Source organism: Chinchilla lanigera, unplaced genomic scaffold, assembly GCF_000276665.1.
Source record: "Chinchilla lanigera isolate Chin_1 unplaced genomic scaffold, ChiLan1.0 scaffold00122, whole genome shotgun sequence".
Lineage (NCBI taxonomy): Eukaryota > Metazoa > Chordata > Mammalia > Rodentia > Chinchillidae > Chinchilla > Chinchilla lanigera.
This window is the reverse complement of record NW_004955523.1, coordinates 3573393-3600714: the sequence shown is the minus strand read 5'-3', so window position 1 is coordinate 3600714 and position 27322 is coordinate 3573393. Positions and strand designations below refer to the sequence as shown.

The 27322-nt window shown below is 43.5% G+C and overlaps 1 protein-coding gene across 7 annotated transcripts in view; it reads left to right on the top strand.

Moving 5' to 3' along the window:
• Sipa1l1 (signal-induced proliferation-associated 1 like 1) overlaps window positions 1-27322 on the top strand; it is a 362523-nt gene that overhangs the window by 307615 nt on the left and 27586 nt on the right. For 5 of the 7 annotated variants that reach the window (XR_264641.2, XM_005409446.2, XM_005409448.2 and 2 more), the window contains 5 exons: window positions 477-746; window positions 11743-11889; window positions 16966-17090; window positions 19095-19157; window positions 19590-19708. Coding sequence is in view for 6 of the 7 variants with exons in the window: in XM_005409446.2 (XP_005409503.1) it covers window positions 477-746; window positions 11743-11889; window positions 16966-17090; window positions 19095-19157; window positions 19590-19708 (724 nt within the window). In the remaining variant the exon portion in view is untranslated. The remainder of the gene's footprint in view (window positions 1-476; window positions 747-11742; window positions 11890-16965; window positions 17091-19094; window positions 19158-19589; window positions 19709-27322) is intronic. The other 2 variants (XM_005409450.2, XM_005409449.2) reach the window with 1 other exon arrangement.

The window sequence follows — 27322 nt, the reverse complement described above, 5'->3', positions numbered from 1 at the left end:
CCCCCTCCTAAGCTAAATTTGGCTCAGTTTAGATTTTAGGATTTCTCCTAACTTACTGCTGGACTCTTGTGATCCCACCACATTGAAAACTGTGCTCTCTCTTAGGTCCCAGTTACAAGACACAGTGAAGGCCGTGCAGAAGTGGCTTGTTTCCTTCGAGGCTGCGTGCTCAGGGTGTCTACTCCTCTGCCCAGCTCCCCACCCCTCCACCCATCTCCTACGACTCTGCCACCCTTCAGGGTAGCCATGGTCCTGTTGGCGTGTATTTCAGTCTCAGCAGCTGGGGCTGAGTAGAGGAAATGACTAGTGTTACAGTTCCTCGAGTTCTGTTTTTTGAAAGGAAGATAATTACAGAGCTCAAAGATTAAACAAGGGATAAAGTTTTAGATCCATTTTAAGTGTTAAGGAAAATCAGTGTGGTTTTCTGTACAAGAAAAAATAGTGTTGTTTTTCTCCCTGTGCCTTCCCCCTGATAGGAGTTGCTCCGAAACCTACCGCATGCCGGTGATGGAATACAAAATGAATGAAGGCGTTTCCTATGAGTTCAAGTTTCCTTTCCGAAACAATAACAAATGGCAGCGGAATGCCAACAAGGGGCCTCACGCACCCCAAGTTCCAGCCCCGGTGCAGAGTCCCATGACCTCAAGGTTGAACGCTGGGAAAGGAGATGGGAAGATGCCTCCTCCAGAAAGAGCCGCCAACATTCCTCGAAGCATCTCCAGTGATGGGCGCCCACTGGAAAGGCGGTGAGTGTTCCTCGAAGGTGGTTTGCGCTAAGTGTCTGCCCCAGATTAAGTGACGCCAGACCCATAAACACTAGCTTTAGGCCTTCCAGCATAGCCAAATGCAAGCGAGAGTGACTTTCACAGTAAGGTAGCACACCAGAGCCGTGAGGGTAAGCAGGGCACCCCTGCAGCACTTGGCCCCGGGCATGGTGTTTATCTGTGCTTTGCTCTGTAATTTCTGTGGGATTACCAATAGCAGGCGTCACGTTGCCCTCGCCGGCCATATGAATTATACTTTAGCTAACCCTTCGAGGTGACAGGGACTCTCTTATCTCTGTCAGGCTTCATAGTAATACAGTAGGAACAACAGAATGCAGGCTTTCTGTTGGATATCTGTACTTCTGTCACGATAAAAAATTCTGAGAAAGAAACACTAGAACTGCATAAATATTTTTCAGTGCTTTGAAAGTAGAAGAAAGTGATGGGGAGAATGTGCTAGGTAGGGATAGGATAGCACATTCAACCTTAAATGTGCAAAAGGAAGAGGGACTAAGGAATCCCAGAACGTAAGGAACCAACGTTTGTCATTTAGTTTAACGTCATCGTGGATTCCTTTGCAAGAAGCAACGGGCTGACTGTGCCCAGGTATTCTCCAGCACCTTTTGTCTGGAATTAATGGTAAGATGCAGTACCTTGAACTGATCTAGTCCTAAAATTAAGCTAAGGTACTTTCAAAATGTGAATAACGATTGATTATTAAATTTTAAACATTTGCCCTGTGAATTCAGTTCCCTGAAGTTACGTATTCCAACAAAAGAGACAGCCTGACTAATGGGATTGCCACCTGCTAGAAGCAGGCAGCTTCTCTCACTCCACTGCTGTTCTCCCAGCACTGCTGCTTGTCTTGAGTGCGTCTTGGGGTTGTGTGTGTGTGAGCCCTTAGAGCGGGGCGAAGTCTCAGAACTGTGGAAGGGGAAGAGAGCCCCTGGGGAAGCCAGAACACGATCCTGACTAACGTGAGCCGCCAGAACCAAGCTTGGCAAGAGCGAGGTGTCGAGGACACGCCCCCGACATGTGCACAGTGCTCAGTTCACTCGGGGGCTGGAAGCTGAGAAGCCATGCTGTTAAGTTTCGGGGGATTTTTTGGGGGGTAGGGTTTTTTTTTTAGCTTAGTCCAGCTTCTGAGCTACTCCATTAAAATACCGTCACTTAACCATTTCATTACACTAGGATACCACATGGAATTTATAAAAGTACACAGAGTTGTTGCTCTAAAATTCATTTCATCCCAGAGATTTGTCCACAGAGCTTTGCTTTTATCACAATAAAAGATTCTTCACCTGGAGTAGCCCTGTTCTCACTTGGATGCATCTTGCTTGCATTATTTTTAAGGAAGAAAAGCATCCAAGAGAGCTCAGAATAAATTCTTTGTTCTACATATTCCAAACTTGGCTCCTTCTGAGGTGTGTGTTAACTGTACTTCATGGTTTGGCCCACATTTTGAGAGATGAACCTAGGAAACCATTGTTTAAAGGAAGAGCTTCTATTCTGCCTGTCGATGCTATTTTCTTCCTTTGCAGAACATTCTGGAGGCTTTCACAAGTGCAACTGATTGAGTCATTTTCTTTATACAGTATTCCACATAATAAAATAGTAGAGTATATTTTGATTCCATGTTGAATTTCTGCAACAGAAGCTAAAGCTTGTTTCTGAACAAAAGTTCAGCACACTCACCTCCAGAAGTGAAAATAATTTTTGCAGCTAATTGTCATCTTACAATGCAAGCAACGTTCAGGGATCACATGATTTGCCCCTCCTTCCCCGCCATATGAGCTTCTTGAGTCCTCAAAGTGATTCCACTCGAGGAAAGGCATCGCAGGGAGTCCCCATTCCAAGGGCGTGAGAGTAACCTGTGACTCCCAGCTGTAGAAACAGAAGTGTCAGAAGTGAGGCATTGGTTTGGGGGATCCTAACCACAACCCACTGCCCCTCGGGCGTCTTACTTCCAAACAGTCTTTGAGTACATTAGGATTCTACATTTTAAGATGAGGGGTTTAGAGACAACTTTTGTGAAATCTTGGCCCTGTGTTTTCAGGATATTAGTATTGTTGGGGTCATCTTCATTTTGAAGTGCACGATAATTAGATAGTTCCTTCTTAGAACTTACTATACTTCATTTTAATCTATTTATCCATTTTTTCAACAGCCTATCTTACTCATCTTTGTATTTTGAGAACCAACTATAGGCTCTGGCTTTTAATAGGTTCCCAGTGAATAACTAGGGGCAGAAGTTAATCAATTTGGAGAGAATAAATGAGTTTCTCTTTATAAAAATTAAAGGACAGGTAAAACAAAATGCTGTGTAGATGATAAAACAGTAACATTAACAGTAGTCTTAAGTTGAACTTTCTTTGGTCTTTGTTGCCCAAGCTTAACATCTATTTTAAAAGTATGCTGTTGATGAAACTTGCCTAAATTGATTTAGAAGTTCTTGATGAACTCTCTTGTATAACATTGTAGTTGAAATTGCATAACAGTGTTGTATCTGTCATCAAGATAAGGAAGAAAAGCAGAAGGCTATGCTCTACTTGCAGTCACCAGGCCCTGAAGCTTCCTGTCTTCTTCTCCTCAAGGGAGCTAACATACTCTGGCATCTACCTTAGGGTTGGAGTTGATACAGTTTGCAGATTCACATTGGTAGGTGGTATTACAGGGATGGTTCCTACTCACGCATGCAGGACATGGCACACCTCCTAGCTCTCTTTCATTTCCACACCGCAGTGTGGTCCCCAGCTCAAGGTCCTGAATTGCTAAGTAGTTGTTCCTTGAGCTGGTGTGTACCCAGCTCAGGGGAGCCATTCCCTGCCGAGCTGCCTGGGTTCCAGTACAGCCCGCCTGGGAACTCTGGGGCCATCTGGAGTGCGGGCTGTGCAAACTGGGCTGTGCGGGGAGAGAGCTCCCCAGTCTGGGCTGCTGAGTCCAGCTTGAGCCTAGTCTTGGTAAGCATGCAGTCAGTCAGTGTGCTTCCAGGAGCAGGCTGTGCTTTTAATGATGGTGTCATGGTTAACTTCGGGGAGACAGAGGACAGATTCAAAATGCCTGGTGTGCTAAATACAATGATAACGAGCTGGGTATCGGCAGAAGTCATAAGAAATTCTACGAAAACCGTCTGTACAAATTAGAGGGACTTTAGATATTTTAAAAAGCAGTTGTATCTGGCAGGTACAATAAGGTGGTATGTGGTGCCCCATGTCGCTAAGGAGTTACACTCCTGTATACGGCCAGCAGCTGGGTCTTGCCTTCTTACCTAGCTCAAGGAGATCTTCTGTATCAGGGCCACTCTGCGCGGCCCAGCCTGGTCCCACCTCATGGAATGCTTTACGAGAACAACGGTAGTCCCTGATCTTCCTTAAACCACGCGTGCACATACCAGACATGGTGAAAATATTCTCAAAAGCCGGATCTAACATGCATCCTGCTGTAAGCTTCCTGGAAAAAATGGTCTAAGATCTGTATCGTCATGAAAATCCCTCCGGATGGTGACTGAGTGGCAGGTTGGGATCTGCCTAATCTTTAAATTGCTGGAAAAAATTGAATTTAATTTCCTTTTGACCTGCAGGAACTATTGCTGTGGAAATAATGAGGTGGGCAGGGTGTCTTTAGGGCAGGTCAGCGGAGGTTTGGAGATCTCATCCCCTGAGTGTGTGGGCGTTAATGCTAGGCCCTGTGCTGATGGATAGACCACAGAGGGCATAAGAATAAGGGACAGCTTCAAGCTGTGGAAATAGGGCCCTGGGCCATTCTCTCTTTAGGGTCTGCAGGGTTACAATACACAAGGCAGGGTGGGCAGCCAGCTCACACCAATGACCCTGCTTGGAGGTGTTTGTGGGAACCAGCCCCTGCTCCTCTCGGGAATCAGAATGAAAATAGTCTTCTAATCTGTCACTTTGTGCTTGGCTCATTTAGTTTTCCATACAGCACAAAATGATAGTAGAGATGTAGAGAGAACGGTACAGCAGTCCTAAATCACGGTTAGCAGTGTGTCCTTGTTAAGTACTTGATTGTACTAGTTTGCAAGTAATTTGGATTTTACTGCAAAACTCAAAATCTCTGAAGTCCAGGAGTATCGTGCTGGTAGACGTCTCTGGTAAGGAGGAGAGGTCGCGTGGTGTCCATTTGAGTTAGCTGTAAGGAAGAGGAGGGGTCCTGGAGACCTCGTAAGCACACACAGGCAGCTACTCTGAACCAGGACCAGAGTGGCACACTGAATTTCATCTCCTAGTTCCACCATTTCTGTTTGAGTAATGGGATAAAAGAATAACTGTTTTGTTTTTCCAGTCTTTAAAATCTTAGCATGGCTAAAAACCACTTGGCTTCTCACCAAAAGATTCGGTTGTGACTTTGCACAAAATGTTTTCGAATATTAGTGGAGTGCAGTACTAATAAAAGAGATTAATATTTTGTGGCAAGCTAATTGATTCTTACCTATATGCATGTTGCTCAAATTTTAGACTTTGTTTTACCAGTTCTTTTACACCTTGGCAAAGGGAGCTGGGTGTCTGAGTATTTCTCTTACGCCTGCTGACCCGGGTGCACAGGCTGAGCTCTAACCACTTCTCTCTCTGCCTCAGAGCTCCCCATGCTTCCCCGTGGCCTGGTGGATGAAGTCTGTTTCCTCAGCTAACCACACAGCGTGCACCCCAGCAATGCCCACGCACCTTCCGGTCGTGGTCCCCCTCAGCCTCCCGCCCGTGCCCAGCGCTCCAGCCTGACATCCAGCACGGATGGTCACAGAAACCCTTCACACTCCTGTGTCCTCAGTAACCTGACTTCTGTGAACGTCCTTGGTGTTGTGCAAGCTCCATCTCTGTGTTTCCTTGGTGAAGCTTTCCTTCCCCTGCTTTTCCTAACTAGATCTCACTGCTACCTGGCCGCGACCCTCTGCTCTCTTACTTGTACTAACCTCGCGTGGCTGTCTCTATTTTGCTTAAAAATTACAGGTGACTAGGGTTGAGTTCATGCTTTGTACCAAGCTCCGCTCGGACCTTTGTGTGGGTTTTCTCGGTTGGTCCTCCCCGCAGCCCTGTGGTGGTGGTTTGTCCTGTTTATGGTAGGGGTGCTGTTGATGCAGAGGTGAAATAACGTATGCAAGGTCATGGCTACAGTCGGAGTTGGGACTGAAACTAGCATCAGGCCTTCTGACTGCAGAGCCTCCATCTCCGCCAGCATGTGTTGCTCACGCAGGCCGCTACACAAGCTTGAGCAGAATGAACACATAGGAGGGACATCGGGTCACACTTGCAGTCAGGGTCCGCCTCTTGAGCCTGGGCTTCATACGGTTGTACCGGGCCTCATGTTTGCCTTCATGCGCTGTGGTCTTCTGGAGACTTGGCATGCTGTTTGAACATTTCATTATGTTTTGAGTCCCACAAATTAAGTAGCTTTTCCTGCTTGCAATCTTTTTTATTTTCTGTCCTTCGCGGACACCCTTAGATATAAAATTGACTCATCGCGACACGTGCCAGGCTGTGAACTTCTCGCAGCTTGCCAGCAGCTGTGAGGTGGTGATCTGTTTACTTCGGTGTGGTAAATGCCTCATTGTCCCTGCTGTACAAGAGAGTTCTTCCTTGTTGTAAATGGACCGTGTCACAGGAGGTCCCTCAGGACTGGGTCTCCGGATCCAGGCTGAGTAAGTGGTGTGGATTGTCAGGCCAGGGGTTAGTGGCAGTCCTAGTGATGAAGCACACAGTAGGAAGACATGAAAGACAGAGCGATGAGTTCCTTGAACATGTTCAAACTCCGTTCTGCGTAGACACTCACAGCACATGACCTTGCATCATTTTAAAGGGAAAAGTTTTTTAGACATAATTCTGCAGATATCCTTCTTGATATGCACTGAAGAAGGCAAAGAGCTTTAATTTGGTCCTGTTCCCCGGGTGAGCAGCATTTTAATTACTAAGTTGTGGCGAAGTGCTGTGCTTTAATTATGGCCTTGAGTGTCTGATTTGTCAGTCGCCGCTGCTATTTGAAACGCTCTCGATTGCTCTTACCATCGCTCCTGTGTCTGCACTTGGGTTTCGGGCCCTTCTCTCCTTGGGCGCGCGTGAGCACTGCTGTCACTGTGGAGTCCAAAGCAAGAACTAAAAGTGTAATTAGTGCTAAACAACGAGGAACCTGCGCTAGCACTGACTGTGGGCTCTGAGAGTTCCTTACCCGTAGATCGCTGAAACTGTAATCAGTCACGGTCTGGAGTAATCACATTCAGTAAGTCTGCTGCTGTGAACTTACTTGCGTAGTCCCATAGGTTAACTTATGCTAGGGAAATGATGGCAGCACAGGCGGTACTTTATTAGAAATCTGGAACATTTTTGACAGTTTTTTAATCCTAGCATGAAAATACTGCTGGAAACATGAGAAGCTGGTATTGCTCTTGGACCATCTCTTCCTAAATGTCCAGCCCCTTCGAGTCCGCTTTCTTTGCAGTGAAATGCACTGCACATAAATGAAAGGCTGCCTCTAAGTGTGGCCCTGCTGACTGGACATACTGTGTCGGTGCTGTGATCATGAGTTTTCAGCTGCTGTGTCCTTGGTACAATAAAAAAAAAAAGCTAGTGTTTTATTTCCGCAGCAGGAAGTAGAAGAGCCCCAGACTCATGTATAGGGTAGGTTATTTTTAAAGTGTTTATGTATTTCTTGAATAAAATTTTAAAATATAGGAAGAGAATCTTCTGAAATTAATGCTAAAAGGTTTGGGAAATTTCTTTCTGACAGCCACCAGATTGTTCTTAAAAAAAATTATTGCTGCTTATGTTCAACAGAATTGAAAGATCTCATAGCAATTGAAAGAGGTCTTAATCTCCGTTCTCATTAATAGCAGGTGTTTGGGGCCCTTTAAGACTAGATCAGAAGCTGGGTGTGGTGGCGCATGCCTGTAATCCCAGCGCTTAGGAGGCTGAGGCAGAAGGATCACAGTGAGTTTGAGAGAAATCTGCACTACAAAGTGACTGTCTTTAAGGAAAAAAAAAAAAAGATCAGAGCACAAAGACATGGCTTTATCTCAGAAGACTCTTTGTGACGCTGCTTCGCTCTGAAGTCACTGGACACAGCAGCCGTTAGAACAGATTATACTTGTGAGGTGGGGACTAGGCGGGCAGATTCAGGTCGGCCGCTGGCTGCTGTGCAGTTCTCAGGGCACCTCTTCAGAGTGCAGGGCAGCGCTGGGCCAATTTCCAGTAACAACTAGCCTTGCTCAGACTGCTGACAAGGACTTCCAGCACCTTCTGTTCCCTAAATAGATCTGTTCTCAAATATCTGAGTGATGGTATCAAATCCAAAGTGTTTAAAAGAATAGTAAAGTAGTATGTCACAAGAATAAGGGCTAATTCTGAATAGTTCTTTGCCCACCATACGTACATTGCGAGCCATAAAAACATTTGGGTGGCGTTCTTCCAGTTGCTGTATGTGTGTTGTGTGTGTGTGTGAACAGCCAGAAAACAAAGCCACTATTGAGTTACATAAATCACACACAAAAAACGGATAGGAAGGAATGGCAGCCTTCTGGAAATACTATTTTTTTTTTTAACTTTGGGATAACTCCAGTAACCAGTAAAATTTTCTGATACATTTGCCAAATAAAAGAGTTGAGGTTGAAAACTAGTATGAGCTATTTTAGCTTAATACACATTGTAGAGACTAGGCTAGGGATAGCAAGCTCTAAAGACAGATGTTACAGTTATGTCTTGACTATTCTTAATGAATTGTATTTTCACTTCTTCAAAGCGTAAACACCTTACTGTACTCATAAATACAATTCATTGCTGTTACGTGTTATTCAGGAGAGACTCTGAAGGTCACCAGCCTCCAGATGTGGCGCTGGTCCCAGTTGTCTTCGCATTCTACTGCTGCTGCTACCCGCCAACTTTTCTTTCCTCTTTGTAGTAAGGAAACCAAGGCAGCTACAGAATGAAACCAGATCTGTAGTTTCTCTGTATTAGGTGCATATCACAGCTAAACTCTTAAGGGAGAATGGAGTGCGGTATCATACTACACTGGATTTATGCCATTCTCAGTCCTTAGTTTTCTTGTAACTTACTCCACCCATTTCTCTTCCCCTCCAGTCTCCTTCCAGTTACTTACCTATGACAAATTTAGGTGATTTCTTGTGCAAAAGAGTAAACAGGCGTACTTTTTAATGGAATCCAGATAAATGTCTTGATGCTTCACCTATGAAAACACATTACCAAAGTAGGGATGAGGTAAAATTCTGCTCATCTTTGACCCACTGTGGCTGCCCCGCACGTAATCCGCTCCAGGACCTGGGATTCTCATTAGGATCTGTGTAGTAGACAGCGCTTCTCAGAGGGCTTAGCAAGATCAGGATTTGTGGTGATTAAAGAAGCAGATACAGTGTGAGATCAACTGTGACTCAGATTCATAGTGGGGCACAAAAGCAAGGGCAGACATTGTGAAAATTAATTTTTTCTCACATGGAAAAAGCATGTAACAGATTTTAGCTACAAAAAAAAAAAAAAAAGATTGCTGACAGCCATGAGAGAAGCTCAGGAAGCCTGCCTTCTTTCTGAACTTCTCATCACGTTCCCCAGACTAGTATCCCAAGCTTGTCCTGTTTCGTACTACTTAGAGCGGGCACGGTCAGCTAGCTGTCTCATTATCTGTAAGATTGATGGCGTGTGCAGAGTTGATTTTATGACATTGCACCACCTGTAAGCCCATCCTTGTTTCTTGTGGTTAAGAAACTGCATTAACCCTGTTACAACTGTCCTTAATAAATTACTCACAGATTTTAGCACATCATTATTACTGGTGATCAGCCGCTCCTGGCTTGGGCATCTGATGGAACTCTTGGGCCCTTGTCCAGAACCCGCTTCTGTTCCTCATTTGATACGCTCCTCACAGTGCTTTCCTTTCAAAAGACATGGACTCAGCACCCCGTGATGTAAAGATAAATAAGGCTCAGTCTTTTTCCTTCAGTATAGAATCTAGTAGGGAGACAGACACAGACTAACCTTTCTGTAGGATGTGGTGATGCTGTGAAGAACAGACAGGGGATTTGAGGAGGGTCTGTTCTGCGCATTCAGAGACAGACCGTTGGAACTGGACCTTGCCGGGCAGTGTTACGTGGGTAGGAAAGTGGGACGCGTTCCAGGCAGGGGAGTGAGGTGCGGCTGTGGTGCGAGTCTGCGCCAGCCTGCCCAGGGCGGGGTGCAGGGCAGCAGCTCAAGGGGCTGGAGGCGAAGGTGGGTGAGGTAGGTGACCCAGGCCTTGAAGGTGGAACTAGGGAGTTCGGTCCTCTTTCCTGTAGGCAAAGGGCAGGTTTGGAGTTGGATGATGTGGTGGAGAAGGCGTAGGGGGGAATGTTGGTGGGATGGGGTAGGGAGAGTCTAGAACAGGAGACCCAGTCAGAGGCCTGTTCTCAGGCTGGAGGTGAGAAAACTGGGGAGAGTCAGCAGGTTGGAGACCAGGTGTCCTTTTTGTTTTCTGTGTTGTCAGGACCAGCACTCAGGGTCGCTCAGACAGTTTGCTCAGAAAGCAGTAATTGAACTTAAATAAGGTAACGAACTCTGAAAGATGAGGACAAAAGAAAGAAATGGCTTAAAGATGTTTAGCTTGACATGATAAGTATAGGAAGGACTGGTTTGGACCACTGTGGCCTGGGGAAGCCATGTTAGTTTTTAAGAGGTTTGGTGCGAATAGCTGTAAAGACACCTAGGAGACGGCTGGAGAGAACTCTGGGCTCTCAACTGAGTTCACCCTGTGGAAACACTTGGGATTATGCTTCTGAGTGTGGATCTTTATTCTTTATCCATTAGAAGGCTTCTCGCTGTGGTCCTGTCATCCCTTCTGTCAGGTTCCCATGTCGGAAAGCCCCGGTGTCCCTTGCTACAGAGGAATGTAGGCGTATTCCTTGTTCCAGTGAACTAGGTTCCGTTCCAGGTAGCTGTGCTTGAGTTTGAGACAGCTCTATGTCATTTGACCGTGGAGATCCGCTGCAGACTATCTTATTAAGGAAAGGAAGCCCATCCTTCTTTGAGGGATCAAGAGAGTTCTGCGTAGAATGCAGTGGATTTAGAATCCAGAAACCTGGCTTATTACGACTTCAACTCCCCTTCAGTGACTTAGCTTTCACTTCCTCCCCTGTTGAATGGGGACTGACCTGCCCAGCTATGAGAGTCAAGAGATTTGTGTTAGCGTTTGCTTTTAAAATGTCATTTTGTTGAGGCCTAGTTTATACGTGGTCCCAGGTTTCAGCATCCCCTGTTGCTCTCCCCGTGACTGGTCCAGAGCAGAAAGTAAAATCTGCCTGTCCTGACCCCTGAGCTCTGGCTTCCACCTCAGCCGCCAGTTGGCTGAGTGAAAGATCCGTACAGCTTTCGAAGTAGATATATTAGGAACCATTGTCATCTCTATTGTGAAATGGTATAAATTCAGTAATTCTAACTAAATTCAACAACTCCAGTTCTATGCATTTCTTCATGCAGCTTCTTATGTGGTAATGCTGCCATCAAGCAAAATTATAATACCGTACTAACAGCAGTCTGAATATTCATTTTAAACTTGGAGTAATAAAATTGGAAAACAAGCATGCAGGGGTCTCACTATGCTTGTATACTCTCAGAAGACTAGTGTGAGAAATTGGTATTAATTACTGTGTTAATGTCGCTTGGGTTCAATTATCTTCCGCTCTACTGTGCTAGGAAACTGCATAAGCAGTTCAACCAATTGAATTCTGACAGCGTTTGGAAGCGTACAAGTTTTCTACGTTTTCCCCCTTTATTTTTGAACATACCCCACCCCCTTTCGAGGAAGTTTTCCAGCTGTTCCCCTAGAGAGTAGTTTTATGGGAAAATTCCTTTTGTAGGCTTCCAGCTGGCTTCATTTTCACTATCTCCATGAAGTTGTTGCCTTTGTCACATTTATGTGATATTACCCATCATGCAGTGCCTCGGTATTTTTCCCTGTGAATTGTTAACTTCCTATTTGTGATCCGCACATGCAGCCTGTCTCCTGGTTCGGACATCTATGTGACAGTCTCATCCATGGCTTTAGCAAGATCCCAGTGTCGTAACTCTCCTAGCAACCTGTCTTCATCCAGCGAGACTGGCTCTGGCGCGGGTACTTACAGGCAGAAGTCCATGCCTGAAGGGTAGGTATGCTGGTGGTCGTGTTGTGCATGGTCTCTGCTGACATCGTTGTCTTTCCTCTGCACACTTGTACGGTGACTTTCCTTCGGCCAGCCCTGATTCATTTACAAGCAGCAGGGAGAATGTAGCTAATATTCCACAGAGAAGAAGGTTTTCATGACTGGCTCAAGCCGCTTCTTAGGAAGTTTCTCATCTCTGCACTCCACAAAGGCCTCAATGGCAGAGAAATCAAATTGCATCCATTTACCCATTACTTACATCATTTACTATCACAGGAAGGATTTTGTAACTTAATGTTTCCTCCAGAATGAATTCACAATACTATTTAGCACTGGAGTTTGTATTAGTGTTAACAAAGGGAAAATTATAGTCACATCCAAATCTTACATCATTTTAGTCTTCTGTGGTGGTTTTTTGGGTTTTGGGGGGCAGCCTGTTTTGTTTTTATTCTTTACTGAGTAGCAGGTATGGTGGTGCATATCTGTAATCCCAGCACTCACTCAGGAGGTGAGGCAGGAGGATTGCTGTGAGTTTGAGGTCAGCCTGGGCTGCAAAGTGAGTTCAAGGCCAGCCTGAACTGCATAGTGAAACCATCTGAAAAAGATGCCCCCGCAAAAAAAAATCTTCATTAAAAACACCAGATAACCCAGGTGTAACTGCTTGCTTCCTTTTGTAATTTTGTAAATTACAAAGTTTATAAAGTAGACTAGGGATCTAGTTTAGGCACTTGGCTAACGTGCACAAGGGCCAGCGTTTGATCCACAGCACTTTAGAAAAACAAAATGTACATGATTTTTTTAGAGGCCACTCCAAGGGGAAAAAAGATTGTGATGTCTGAAGCTGGGAAGTAATTAGCAGCGAAACATTACCGGGCATACACAGCAGCCTTTGCTCGGAGGGAAAACAGAAGTGCCCTCAAAGACGTCCTGCTGAGGTGCTCCCTGGGGAGCCTGAGAAGAGCCATTTGAAAATCAAATGTGAAATGTTTATTAAAAAATCAGTGTTTCTGTTTTATATTTTCCCAAAATATGTTTTTAACAATTGGACATGTGACTGCTTTGAGATTTCACCATGTTACCAAGTAAACAAGCTTACTGCTCATACCATCACATGAAGGTGCTTCTTCTAAATAGTATTTTGTTGGTTTTGATAGACGTTAAGTATGATCTTGTTGTCACTAAATGTTTATGTTCACAGAAATGAGGTAATAAAACCACTATTAAATATTCGTTCCCCATAACACCATCTCCCCCTGGACTCCCTTAGTAGCCTGTATAAAATGCACATTTCTTACTTTAATTGCTTCAGTAATGGTTGTGGAAAACATTCTAGCTTTTGTTCATGAGTCCCTGCAAAAAGTTTATGAATTGCGTATTATTGCACCGCATCACAAGCCCAACTAATTAATTCTTACTTTAATTAGATTTTAGATGGCTGGCTTGCCTTCACAGTGAAGGATTCACCACAACTTCAGGGTGAGCACAGCACTAAAATACAAATGAGCTAAGAGAAAGGAGGTTTTCTTCCGTCCTTGATATCCTTCTAATGTATACCAAAAGAATAAAACAAACTGAAACATGAATGATGTGGTGAACACTGACGTTAAAAGCATGATTCTAGTGCCCTGCTGCTCAATTTTTGTTAATGAGCTGGTCACTATCCACTTAGATACTCTATCAGTAAATCTCTATCTTAGATGGGTTGTGGGTTTTTGCATCATTGTGCGGTTGTTCGGGACTGCACACGGTGCTACACAGTGTCTTTTTCACTCGGGGTGATCTTCTGTAAGATGGTGATACAGCATTTTCCCCTGGATCCCGAGCAGTTTTGCGTAGACTGGCGAGGCAGGAGACAGTGGTTCACAGCCTGGTGACTCCCATGTGTTGCTCGTAGTTGAGGGTTAGTCCTGGAGTTACCTTTACCGTCTCTTGTACAGCCTACCCCAGGAGAAATGTGGGGGGCCAGCGCATAGTGCAGCCGGGATGGTGTGCCTGCTGCCCACTCGTATGGCATCACATCGATAGGCTGGGACACAGTAGCTGCCCGTGAGGGTAACGCACTACCATGGCGTCCTCCCTTGCAGCACACTCAGCATCTGCATCTGTATGAAATGTGCCTGTCTGTTCCCTGCTTCTCAGTATTGAAAACACACTATCAAAATTAGTTGAGAGGTGGAATTTAATAGGGAGATTAATAATACCTTCTTTATTTGAGTGAGGAAAAGACACCTGTACAAGCTTGGGACAGGAAAGAGGGACAAAACACAAAAAAAGAGGTTTGAAAACCTAAAGCCTACTTAGGCATGGTGGCACACACTTGTAATACTAGCCCTCGGAGGCTGAGGCGGGAAGATTGCCATGAGTTCAAGACCACCCCGGGCCAGCCTGAACTACATATGTAGTGAGAGCCTGTCTTTAAAAAAAAAAAAACAACCTTTTTTTCTATACAGCTTGAAGATGGATTGTAGGGCTGTGCGCTTGAGAGATTTTTAAAGAGGGTTGTGGCAGGGCACGCCAGAGGGAGACCTGGGAGAGGGAGGAGTTTGGAGAGCGAGTCTGAACAGCGTAAATGGCGCTGTCCAAACTGAAGATGAGAGTTGTGGGGTCGGTGGGGGCACCAGGGCAGCTTTCTCCTGCACGCTGAGGTGAGGGATAAGAGGGCAGCCGCGACCAGGGAGTGAAAGTCACCGCGGGGAGAATCCAGCTCACCGTTAGGCTCTTCAGAGCTGTCCCTGTGCCCGGGAGAGGAGTGGACTGCTCCAGCCCAAGCGCTCCTCACTCAGCATCCCTCCTGTGTCAGCCGAACAATGGCTCTCACACTCCTGCAGATTGTGCCTGCGATTCTAAAACGATCCTGCATGCAGGCGCTCGTTCAGACAGGTGCAATTAAGCTCTTCAGGAAGATGCACTATGTGAAATGTAGAACAGTTCTGTCTGAGCTCAAGGACAATATCTTTGTATACCTAATAGCTGGGATGTACCTGAATACTGAAATTATGAATTCACGAGGTAAAAATGTTTTTCAAGGCAAAGTTTAAATCTGCCTTGCCTTGTCATTTAAAAGCACATGGCTAAAAAAGCATTTAGCTTTAAATTCAGAGATTTAAAAAGGTATCACTACTTTCCACTGCCACTACAGAGTAAGAAAGCAAGATTAGAATCCATTTTTAACCTGAATCTCTGTGCCCTTTTACGAAGTTCTAATTTAGTACAGATTTAGAGTAAGATCGTAAGGTCAGGGTTTGTTCAGCTCACTCTGCTGAACAAAGCCCTCTTTAAAGAGGAGGAACCAAAAGGCATAATTGTGAGGTTTTTTTTTCTAAGTGCTTTCACTGGAGTTGTGTACAGATCAAGATTTTTGCCTCCAGTGCTGGGTGTGGTGGTGCATGCCTGCAATCCCAGCACTTGTAGGCGGAGGCAGGAGGATTTGTGAGTTCAAGGCCAACCGGGACTACATAGCCCTGTCTCTAAAAACAAAAAAGATTTTTGTTTCTAGTAATGGCCATGTCCATATGTAAGGTAACTCTGGGTTTTGTTTTGTATTTTGTTTTGTTTTGTCTTTTTGAGACAGGGTCTTGCTATGCAGTTCAAACTGGCCTTGAGCTCACTTTGCAGCCCAGGCTGGTCTCGAACTTGCAGCAATCCTCCTGCCTCAGCCTCTTGAGTGCTGGGATTACAGGCATGCGCCACTACTGCGTAGTGAACCTTGTCGGGTAAATGAACAGCGTTTGTGTCGAAGCAACTGGGGAAACGACGTGATAAGTATTTTACTAAAATATTTCTGTTTTCTGTTGCGGAGTACCAGGAATCAAAGTCAGGACCTTGCACTTGCCAGCCAGGCGCTTGCACTGCTGAGCTATATCCCGGCCCCTGTTTTTATAGCCTTCTCAGTTTTTCAAATGTTTTACATGTATTTTTCTCCTCAGATCCCTGGGATGGCATTACCATATTGCACATGAAGAAATTAAGACAGAAGTCCAGTGGCTTTGTTCCGTCCCGTTGGGTGGTGGAGTCGGAGCATGGCTCCCGATTTCCTGCTTCTAATCTCCCTTTTTCCAGTGTCCCACTTGCCCGGCCCACCCCTGTAGCAGCCAAGATACTCACCACACGCATCCGTTGACGCAAGGCCCTGTTTAGTCCTTTGTTGTGTAGGCCGCTCAGAAGTTCAGTAGCAGCCACACACAAATTAGCGAATTTCCTACATGAAAGTTTGAATTCTGTACTCTAGCCCCTTTTATGAGCTCAGGACTTACTTTGCTGATAATGCTTATCAAAGCATGTGCTTTAATTGAGCATATATTATTATTAATTAAGCATATATTATTATTTTACTCAGGGGGGAATAAAAGTGGGTCAGTAAATAGCTAAATTTTTTTCCAGAAATTGGCATTCACCTCTGTCCATGCAAGCTTACCTACTTCCAGATTGCCCCTCCTAAAGGCAATTTAAAATTCATACATTTTGGGACTCAGGATATAGCTCAGCAGCATAAGCACTTGCCTGGCAAGCGTGAGGTCATGAGTTTGATTCCTGGTACCAAAAAATAAAATAAAGTCAAGTTCATACATTTTCAGAGTGATCTCCATGTAGGGTAAAGGACCACAGTCTTTGTCTTTCAGACCACAGAGCAAGCGTTCAGAAAACACTTTTTTCAACAGTGGAGGACTTAATGATGGTGTTGTAAATTACTGAGTTAAGCGAAACAAACCTCCAAACTATACCATTTCAAGGATACATACGAGATATTTAGACTGAAATTTTTCCCTTGGCTGTGAATGAGGGCCTCAGCTTGGCCACCTGAGTGTCAAGATTTTGGTTTTTTATTCTGTGTCTTAGGGTGGCTCAGTCCTGGTGCGCCCTGCCGATGTTAACTGGGTAAACATAGCTTGCATACCTTCCTGAGCAGAATGATGGATATTGACCACGGGACACGTTTCCACACCTATGCACACGGGTGTGTACATGGACTGATATGGAAGCAGCAACTAGTAGTACCTGTCATCTGTGTCACCCAAGACAACCTTCCCCTCACGGGTGGAGACCCTGATACTGTCTTTGTCTTTGGGGACGTTGCCTCAGGTTTGGAGTGAGCCGAAGGTCCCCAGCCTCCATTGACAGACAAAACACCCAAGCAGACGTCGGTGGCAGCGGGAAGTCCACACCCAGCTGGCAGAGAAGTGAGGACAGCATCGCTGACCAGATGGGTAAGTCGCTCATTTCTTCGAGAAGCAAGGGCTTTTATGGTAAGGTGACTCTCACTACCTCCTGATGATGTTATGGAGGCGCTGTGTTACAGAGACTGCCCCACTTCATAAGTATTCATGAAAATTCAGTTCTGTTAGATGGTGAATAAGTGACAGCCACAGATAACTCCTGTGAGAACGGGATGGAAACATAAACAGAATGCAGGAATTCATGTGCAGCACCAAGAGTAGAAAGCTAGCCTGACAAACCGCTGGTATCCTAAGTACACTCGTTCTCCCTTGTCACCGCCTGTTGCCTTGAGAGGTTTCTTGGTATTCCTAATGTCAAGTTAAAAAAAAGCATACAAAGTGGGAAGAAACACAATGACTGCGTTGTATTTGCGGCTCAGTTAGAGGCTCCTCCCTCCTTTATGTGCATTTCTCTAATTCTTTCCACTCCATTATCGAACTGTCAGTGAGGAGCTGTCTCAGCTTGTGAAGTAGCTGGGGCAGAGGTTTCCCCCGTGAGCCCTTATTTGGTTCCAGCACGTCACACCAGGGACTTGGCGTCCATATGGTTGATACGTCAAGGACCTCAGTCTATGAGGTTGGGTTTTCTTCCCCTCTGTATTATGTCTAAGATTTTTTTAAAAAGATGTAAGTTTCAGGGATGAAAAAGATACACTTCTAAGGCAGAGACCCATTGTTTTATAGTCCCTGCAGATTCGTGGCTTTGTCCCGGTTAGTGACTGCCCACGTCAATGTACCGGCCATGAGCACGGAGGGACACACACACTCAGCTGGCAGGAGTTGAGGGAAGAACTAGAATTCTTAGGTCTGAGGATATGTTTTGTTCCAGTAGCTTCAGGGAGATGTGCCTTGTTGCTGAAGCCATCTGTCATTCCCCTCTTACCCACCCACCCTAGTACAGAAAACCTGAGCAAGTTCTCATCTGCTTTTCTGCTCTTGACAGAATGTTTTTAATCCCATATGTTTTGGTACTCTTGAGATGGTAACGACGCGTGTGAAAAGGATCCCTTCTTCAGCGTGACTTCAGCGGCTTTTTCTGGCTCCTAGTCAGGCTTTGTGCAGCGCGCAGTGTCATATCGCTGCTCAGGGGAAGACACAGAGGGATCCGAAGGTGCCCTGGAAAGGGTAGTTCTGTCCGAGAGCCGTGGTCATTCTGTCACGCAGCCCCCCTTCAGTCTTTTTTCCTTGCATCTACTTTTGTTTAGTAGCTTTCCACCATTAATAGGCAAGGCTCTAAAATGAATATTGATAAAGCTCTGGAACACGGTTTTCATCCTTTTAAGCCATGCTTTTTTTAAAGGCAGCCCAAGAGCCCCAAGAAGCCTTTTACTCTGTGGTAGGGGAGGTCCAGGCGGTAGCCTTTCTTCCCTTGAAATCTAAGGCTTTTAATAAAATGCTAAAATATATTTTTATAATTTTTGGCATCCCAGCATTTCAGGAGAATTACCCAGCCTTTCCCAACTGACCATCAGAGTCAAGGGTTAGTTGATCTAAGCCAATCTAGGGAGAATTCAAGAAAAACAACTCTTACTTTATTGTTCATTATGCAATACTGAATCTAGGCAGGGTTGACCTTTCTACACTCACTGCGTAGGAATGAACTTCCCTAATGGCTTGCGTGGATGGAGGATGTTGAGGAGAGTCTTGTGTTAGACAGTCCCACTTGTCTTCATACATCAGTGTGCTGTAAACTGGTACCCTACTGACCGTGCACAGTTTCGCATGGTTAGCTGGCTCACTTATCTCTGCAGACATTCATTTTTCTGCCTCTCTGTTCTTGGAAATGGTTGAGACTCAGGCTCAAGGGGTAAGCTGCCTGGTCCTCTACATGGTAGGAAGAGTCACAGAAGTCCAGAAATCTTGTTCTCAGCTATAGGTGTGGCTAAATCATTTATCTCACTTTTGGAAGCTCATCTTGAACACCAGTTTGGAGTCCAAAAGGAAGCAATTGTTTTAAGTAAACTAGTTGCTGTGTGTCTTTTCTGTTGTGCTTAGCTTACAGTTATAGAGGACCTCAGGATTTCAATTCTTTTGTCCTCGAGCAGCATGAATATACAGGTAACATATTTCCAAAGTGTCATGGTAAGTAACACGTGATTGCATCCATGCCTGTGTAGGTAATGTAGACTGAGCTAGGTTAGCCATACTTTGCAGTGAATGAATTTCATAAATTTAATCCATATATTCTAACGTCCCCCCCCAAACCAAAAGTTGGTTCCAAATGTTGCTGCATTGTTCATGGCCTTTGGTTTGGTGGTACTTGGCTCTGCTAATGTATGATGTGACACGTGGTCACCAGCTGCAAGCTTTATCCATCAGCCACTAGTTCTGACATGCTGTCTATCGTGTAGACTCTGAACAAGCTTCCTGCTGAGATTCAGAGTTGGCTGGTCAGTGAACGGAAAGATGCAATGGCACGCCGTCTCCTTTGTCAACACGCGTGTGTACCTGTTCAGTGCCTGCACCGTAATGTCCTGTGCTGTATTCCAGAGCCTACGTGCCATCTCCCGGCAGTATCAAAGGTACTGCCCGCTTTCCGAGAGAGCCCCAGTGGGAGGTTAATGCGGCAGGATCCAGTGGTGCATTTGTCTCCAAACAAACAAGGACATGTAAGTCAACTGTGAACTTGTAGAAATAATAGATTCCCAACAGCATACCTCTTGCAATGTGAAAACAGGACAAGCCTGCTCTGCTGCCCTTTGCTTTGCATGATTAGAAAGGAAGTCATGGTAGTCTTGGAATTCCTCCTGCCAGGGCCCTAATGTTGCTTTGAGGTAAATTAGAACCTCATTGTTACGCCCTTGCACCCCTGCAGGTCTGAATGGAAGGTTGTCCATTTTAATCACAAACAGTCCTCAAATGTCGGGAATAGAAATGTGCTACGAAGAGATTTCTTTTGCTTGTGCGGTTGTGAACATGAGATACAGATGGAGCATCAGCCGGGGGAATAGACAAGTTCTCTTCCCACTGCCCCTTCTCCTCCTCTTCTTTTCCCCAGCTACACACATTGTGCTTTTAGTGCAACAGCCCGTGGTTCCTTATCACTTACACGTATGACTGGGGATAGTCTTTCTCCGCCTTTTGAAATGCAGTCAGTTTTCCTGGTCTCTCTTCACTTGAATGAATTTACATTCCAGTCTTTCGATGGGATGGGGAAACACTCCACTTTGTATTCACGAATTTAAGATGCTCAGAGAACTTTGAGTGAGCAGGCTCATATAAATTTGTTCTGGAGCAGTGAACATTGAAGCTAAAGCTGTGCAGCCTAACTTGGTACTCTGTGAAGAGATTTACTAAGGAGATGTGATGCCGCTGTTCTGCTTGTAAGTGATAAATGACCTCGATCAACCTGAATTTCCCCTCCCGCAGTAATAACTTTTCTATTGACTACATAGGAAAATACTGTTTGGGGATAGATTGGGCTGAGAAACTGTATTACAATTGAGCTCACCTGTTCATTTTACCCGTGGCTAGTAGAAAACCTCTGATTGTATCTAGGGCCCGCGTCAGGTCAGGTCGCTGTAGGGACCTGCACGGTACCTGACACTCTCAGTAGGTCTCAGTTGGGGTCAGCCACATGTAAAGGGCCCAGCAGCCAGTCCAGACTGACAGCAGAGGGGCCAGGCTGATGACGCTGTCCGCCCTACTCAGAGTAAATGAAGGCTTCGTAATGCCGCTTGATATGCTGTTGCTGAGAAAAATTAGGCACACCAGTAAGTAACTGAGATTGATTCTTCTTAAGGAGAAGAGAGGTTTCACTTTGAGGGGAAGCCGACGTGTGTTCCTGCCCCTCACCTTCTCCAGCGAAGAGCGCGCTCCTCCCTCCACCGAAAGGCGCCTGGGCACAACTCCTTGTCTCGCCTCTTATCTCCAGGATGCGTGTGGGCTTCTGCCCTTCTCTAATTTAAAATACTGTTTCATTCCGATATCTTTCAACATCTTATTTCTTTGGTAAACTATGTTCTTTTTTAAGAGTACACAATTTAATGGCCTTAGTATGTCCACAGCTGTGCAGTCACCACCGTGCTCCAGTTTGAGAACATTTTCATCAGCCCGTAAAAGAGCCCTGTACCCCTTTAGCGGTCACCTTCTGTTTCCATTCTTTCCAGCACTGACAGACGCAGTCTTTCTGCCTCTGTGGATGTACCTGTTCTGGACATTCTGCATGAGTGGAATTATAAAAGTTTTGGCTTCTTTCAGTGAATATAATGCTTTTAATGTTCATGCATGTTGCAGCATGAATCCAGTCCTTCCTTTTCATAAGTGAACGATATTCCGTTGTATACATATACACTGTTCCTAATCCATTATCAGTTGATGGTCATTGGGTTCTACATTTTGAAGAAAAATGTCTTCTCATACCGTTGGCCATTTTTACTGGGGTTATTTGAAACATAAAAGATTTTGATTTTTAGGTTGGGCGTGGTGGCGCATGCCCGTAATCCCAGCACTTGGGAGGCTGATGCAGGAGGATCGTTGCGAGTTCAAGACCAGCCTGGGCTACAGAGTGAGCTCAAGGCCAGCCTGAACTGCACAGGGAGACCCTATCTCAAAAAGACAAAACAGAAAAATTTTAATTTTGATTAAGTCCAGCTTATCTGTCTTCTTCCTTTTGTTGCCTGTACTATATCTAAGAAACCACACAATTCAGGGTTTCAGAGAATTACCTTTAGCTGTTACACTTAGATCTTTGATTCTTGAAGTTTTTCTGTATGGTAAGGATCTTCATTCCTTCTTGTGTGTGAATATCCAGTTGTCTTGACACCATTTCTCGAGGAGACCAGTTATCCTCCTTTGCCAACACTCACTGGATTATCTTGACATCTCTGAGCACTCATTAGAAAGCTCTCTCCTACACAGACACTAACTGCAGAGAGAAGAGCATTCTCAGACGTAATAGGTCTTTTTAATTTTTTTTTTTATTTTAAAGAGAAAAAAAAATTTCAAAACAAGGTGATAGAAAGGTAACAATGGTTAATACATTCCAAATTATTATCTTTAAATTAGTTACTCAGAGTACAAGATACTGGCATTTAATTGTCTGAACAATATTAGCACAAACCTTTCTTTTCAATGAACTAAGAGAAATTAGTAGTGTAACTGTCTTAACTATCATGTGTATATATATTTCATTTATTTATTTTTTTTTTTTGCTTTTTCCTTCTTTCTTTTCTCCTTTCCCCTACCCCAGTTCCTCTTTCCTTTTGAACAGTTCCTTCCCATTTTACAGTATCTGTTGTACATTTTTGATCTTATTTACTCTTTCACCTTGTCACCCTAGGGAGACCCTTATACATGTGGGTCAGGTTTATTTGACTTCGAGCATGGTCTCAAGCTGCATCCATTTACCTACAAGAGTCTCCAGTTTATCCTTCTTTATGGCTGAGTAGTATAAAAATACCACATCGTTTTTTATCCATTCCTCAGTTGATGGGCATTTGGGTTGTTTCCAAGATCTAGCTATTATAAATTCTGCTGGTATAAACATGGATGCACATATATTGCTGTGGTATGATATTTTTAATTCTTCTGGGAAGATACCCAGAAGGGTAATAGCTGGGTCAAATGGCACCTCCAATCCTAGTTTTTTGAGGAATCTCCACACAGATTTCCACGGTGGTTGCACCAGTCCAATGAAGGGCTCCTTTTTCACTACAGCCCCTCCAGCATTTGTTAGTGGTTGATTTCTTAATAACAGCTGTTCTTTCTTGGGTGAGATGGAATCTGAGTGTTGCTGTAATTTGCATTTCTCAAATGACTGGTGATGTTGAGCATTTTTTCATGTATTTATTTGCTGTTGCTATTTCTTCATCTGAGAAGTGTGTATTCATCTCAGGTACCCATTTTTGGATTAGGTCTTTAAATATGAGAGGTCTGATACTTTTGAGTTCTTTATATGTTCTCGATAGTAATCCTTTGTCAGAGGAACAGCTGGCCAACATTTTTTTTCCCACACTGTGGGTTGTCTCTTCACTCTGTTGGTGGTTTCTCTTGCTGTGCACAAGCTTTTTAGTAAGATGAGATCCCAATTTCTTTGTGATAGTTCCTGTGTGGTCGGGTATTAATCATGAAGTCCTTGCTTACACCAGTGTCTCCCAGAGTTTTACTTATTCTATCTTGCAGCAGATTTAATGTTTCTGTTTTAGTATTTAGATCTTTGATCCATTTTGAATTTAGTTTAATGCATGGTGCAAGATAGGGGTCCCGTTTTAATCTTTGGCATGTGCAGAGCCTTTTTCCCAGCACCATTTGTTAAAGACGCTATCTTTCTTCCAGTGAATGTGTTTGGAGCCTTTTATCAAAGATAAGGTGGCTGAGTGTGTCTGGAGTTGTTTCTGCATCTTCTAATTTGTTCTGTTGATCTTTGGGCCTGTTTTTTTTTTTTTTTTTTTGCTAGTACCATGCTGTTTTTAATCACAGTGGCTTCATGATATAATTTCAAGGCAAGGATTGTGATGCCCCCTGCCTTGCCTTTGTTGCCCAGAGTTGCTTTTGCTATTCTAGGTTTTTCCTGGTTCCAAATGCATTTTAGGGATTGTTTTCTCTAATTCTGTGAGATATGTTTTTGGAATTTTGATCAGAATTGCATTAAATCTGTATAACAGTTTTGGAAGTATGAGCATTTTCACTATATTTGTTCTTCCTACCCAAGAACAAGGGGTGTTTTTCCATTTTCTGATACCTGCTTCAATCTCCTTTTTCAGAGTACTGTAGCTGTCGATGTGGAGATCCTTTACATCCTTTGTTAGATGGATTCCTAATTATTTCATTTTTTGGATGCTGTTGTGAAAGGTGCTGTTTCCCTAATTTCTCGCTCAGTGACTTTGTTGTTCATGTACAGGGAGGCTATTGACCTTTTTTTTTTTTTTTTTTTTGTTTGTTTGTTTGTCTTTTTGAGACAGGGTCTCACTATGCAGTTCAGGCTGGTCTTGAGCTCACTTTGTAGCCCAGGCCAGTCTCGAACTTGCAATGATCCTCCTGAGTGCTGGGATTATGGGCATGTACCACTATGCCTGGCTGGCTATTAATTTTTGAGTGTTGACTTTGTATCCAGCTACACTACTGACTTTGTTTATTAACTCTAGAAGCTTTTTAGTGGAGTTTTGGGGATCTTCTATGTAGAGTATCATGTCATCTGCAAATATTGATCATTTCACTTCTTCCTTTCCTGTCATTATTCCTTTTATTTCTTTCTCTTGTCTGATTATTTCTTTCTCTTGTTTGGCTAAAGTTTCCAGGACTGTGTTGACTAAGAGTGGAGACAGTGGACATCCTTGTCTTGGTCTTGATTTTAGAGTTAAAGCTTTCAGTTTTTGTCCATTTGGTATGATGTTAGCTGTTGGTTTGTCATGGGTGGCTTTTATCTGATTGAGATGAAGATCATCTATTCCAGTTTTTTGTAAGGTTTTTATTATGAGGGGTTGCCAGACTTTGTCAGATCTTTTACTGCATCTATTGAGATGATCATATGTTTTTTGTCCCTGGCTCTGTTAATATGGTGTGTTACATTTATTAATTTATGTATGGTGAACCATCCCTGGGATGAATCCCACTTGGTCATGGTGTATAATCTTCTTGATCATTTACTGCATTTTGTTTGCCAGTATCTTATTGAGGGTTTTTGCATCTATGTTCATTAGGGAGATTGGCCTGTAGGTCTCCTTCCTATTAGCTGGGTCCTTGTCTGTTTTTGGTATCAGGGTACTGCTTGCTTCTAGGAATGAATCTGGGAATATTGCTTCCCTTTCAATTTCATTAAAGAGTTTGAGAAGTAGTGGTGTTAGGTCTTCTCTAAATTTCTTGTAGAATTCAGCAGTGCATCCGTCAGGGTCGGCTTTTCTTTGTTGGTAGGTTTTTAATTACATCTTCAATTTCATGGATTGATATTGGTTTATTTAGGACTTTATATCTTCTTGTTTCAGCTTTAGTAATTCGTATGTATAGAGGAATCTGTCCACTCCCTCTGCATTTTCCTTCTTATTAGAATGCAAGATTGCAAAGTAGGTATAGATTGATATTCTGGATTTCTGCAGAATCCATTGTGATTTCACCCTTTTTGTTCCTAATTGCATAGATTTGAGTCTTGTCTTTCCTTTGTTAATAAGGTTGGCTAAGGGTTTGTCGATTTTATTTAATCTTTCAAAGAACCAATTCTTTGATCCACTGTATTGTTTTCCTAGTCTCCAGTGTGTTAATTTCTGCTTTGATCTTTATAATTTCCTTCCTTCTATGAGCTTTTGGCTTAGTCTGCTCTTTTTCTAGAAGTTTTTTGCATTTTTTTCTCTCTAGTAGTTTGAGGTTCACCATTAAGTTGTTATTTGCACCTGCTCTGTCTTCCTGATAAGGGTGTTCTCTGCTACACATTTCCCACTTAGGACTGCTTTCATCATGTCCCATAAGTTCCAGTATGTTGTATTGTTGTTATCATTAAATTGTAGAAACTGTCTTAATTTCTTCTTTAATTTCATCTGTGACCCATTGGTTGTTTAGGAGGGTGCTATTTAACTTCCATGTATTTATGAAGTTCTTACCGTTTCTTTTGCCACTGATTTCCTATTTCCTTGTACCATAGTCTGAATGTGCATGGGATAATTTCAATTTGTTTACGTTTATTTAAGTATGTTCTATGAGCTAGTGTGTGGTCTGTTTTGGAAAATATCCTGTGTGCAGCTGAGAAGAATGTGTATGTTGATGTTTTTGGGTGGAGCACTCGGTAGACATCTACTAAATCCATTTGTTCAGAAGTTTGGTTTGGTTCGGTTCTGATACTTCATGATTGATTTGTTGTCTAGTTGATCTGTCTTTTTGTGGTGGAGTATTGAGATCTCCCAGTACAGTTGTATTAGTGCTTGTTTGATTTTTCATGTCCACTAGCACATAGTTGGGTACACTGGTACTTATGATTGTTATCTTTTACTTTGGGGTTCTTTATGATTGTTACTTTTTCCTCTTAGATTGTTCCCTTTACAAGGATGAGACTTTCTCTCTCTCTGCTAATCAGTCTTGGCTTGAAATTCACATTGTCTGCAAATAGAATAGCTACCCCTGCTTTTTTCTAGATTCCTGTTGCATGGAGTATTGTTGTCCATCCTTGAACTTTCAGTGTATGTTCTTTTTTAATTAAATGTGTTTTCTCTTTGCAGAATATTGTTGGATCTACCTTCTTGATCTGTTCTGCCAGTCTGTGTCTTTTGATTGAGGAATTGAGACCATTAATATAGATGGTTATAAATTTGGAGTGCTCGTTTGGTGGTCATAAATTTCCTTATGTTCTCTGTTGTGGAATTATCTTATTTCTCCATCAATTTTAAAAGATAGTTTTGCAAGGGACATCAGTCTGGGTTGAAGGTTGTTTTCCTTAGAAATTGAAATACTTGGGCCTGGGGATGTAGCTCAGCAGCACAGCACCTGCCTGGCAAGCACGAGGTCGTGAGTTCGATTCCCTGTACCAGAAAACAAACAAACAAGAAAATGAAATTGAAATACTTTACTCTAAGCTCTCCTTGACTTGAGGGTTTGTGCTGAGAAGTCAGCGGTGATTCTGATGGGCTTTTCTTTATAGGTGATTTGTTTCTTTTCCCCAACAGTTTTTAAGCTTCTATTCTGGTGTTGAATTTCTGGAATCTTGACTGTGATATGCCTGTCTGTAAATTGTTTTGATCCTGGCTAGTTAGAGTTCTATATGCTTCATTTATTTGTATGTTAAATTCTTTTCCCTTACCAGGAAATTTTCTGCCATGATGTCTGTGAGCAGTTTTTTTTAATATCATTTGTGCTATCTCCTGCTTTTTCATCAACTCCAATCAGTCTTAAGTTGTTCATTTTTGCCTCATCTAGCAGCTGCTGGATTGATTTCTCATGGTCCCTTGTTATTTTGTAGGAATCTTTCATGATCACTAACCACAAGCCTATCTTCTGTGTCTGAGATCCTGCCCTCACACTGGCTTAATCTGCTGTGGATACTCCCAATGGAATTTTTAATCTCCTCGATATCTGCTTGAATCTACCTTCTCAATTCCATTTCTTTCCTATGCTGAGCATTCATGGCTTCAATAATTTTCTTGAGATCCTCTGTTTCTCGTATCTGCTCTAGAGTCCCTCAGCATGGTTTTCATTGTGGTCACCATCTCTACTGTTATCTGAGAAATTTCTGATTTTATTTTTTTCTATTGCTTTGTTGTTACTGCTTCAGAGAGGTCAGGTGGGTGGCTTTTGGATTGTTC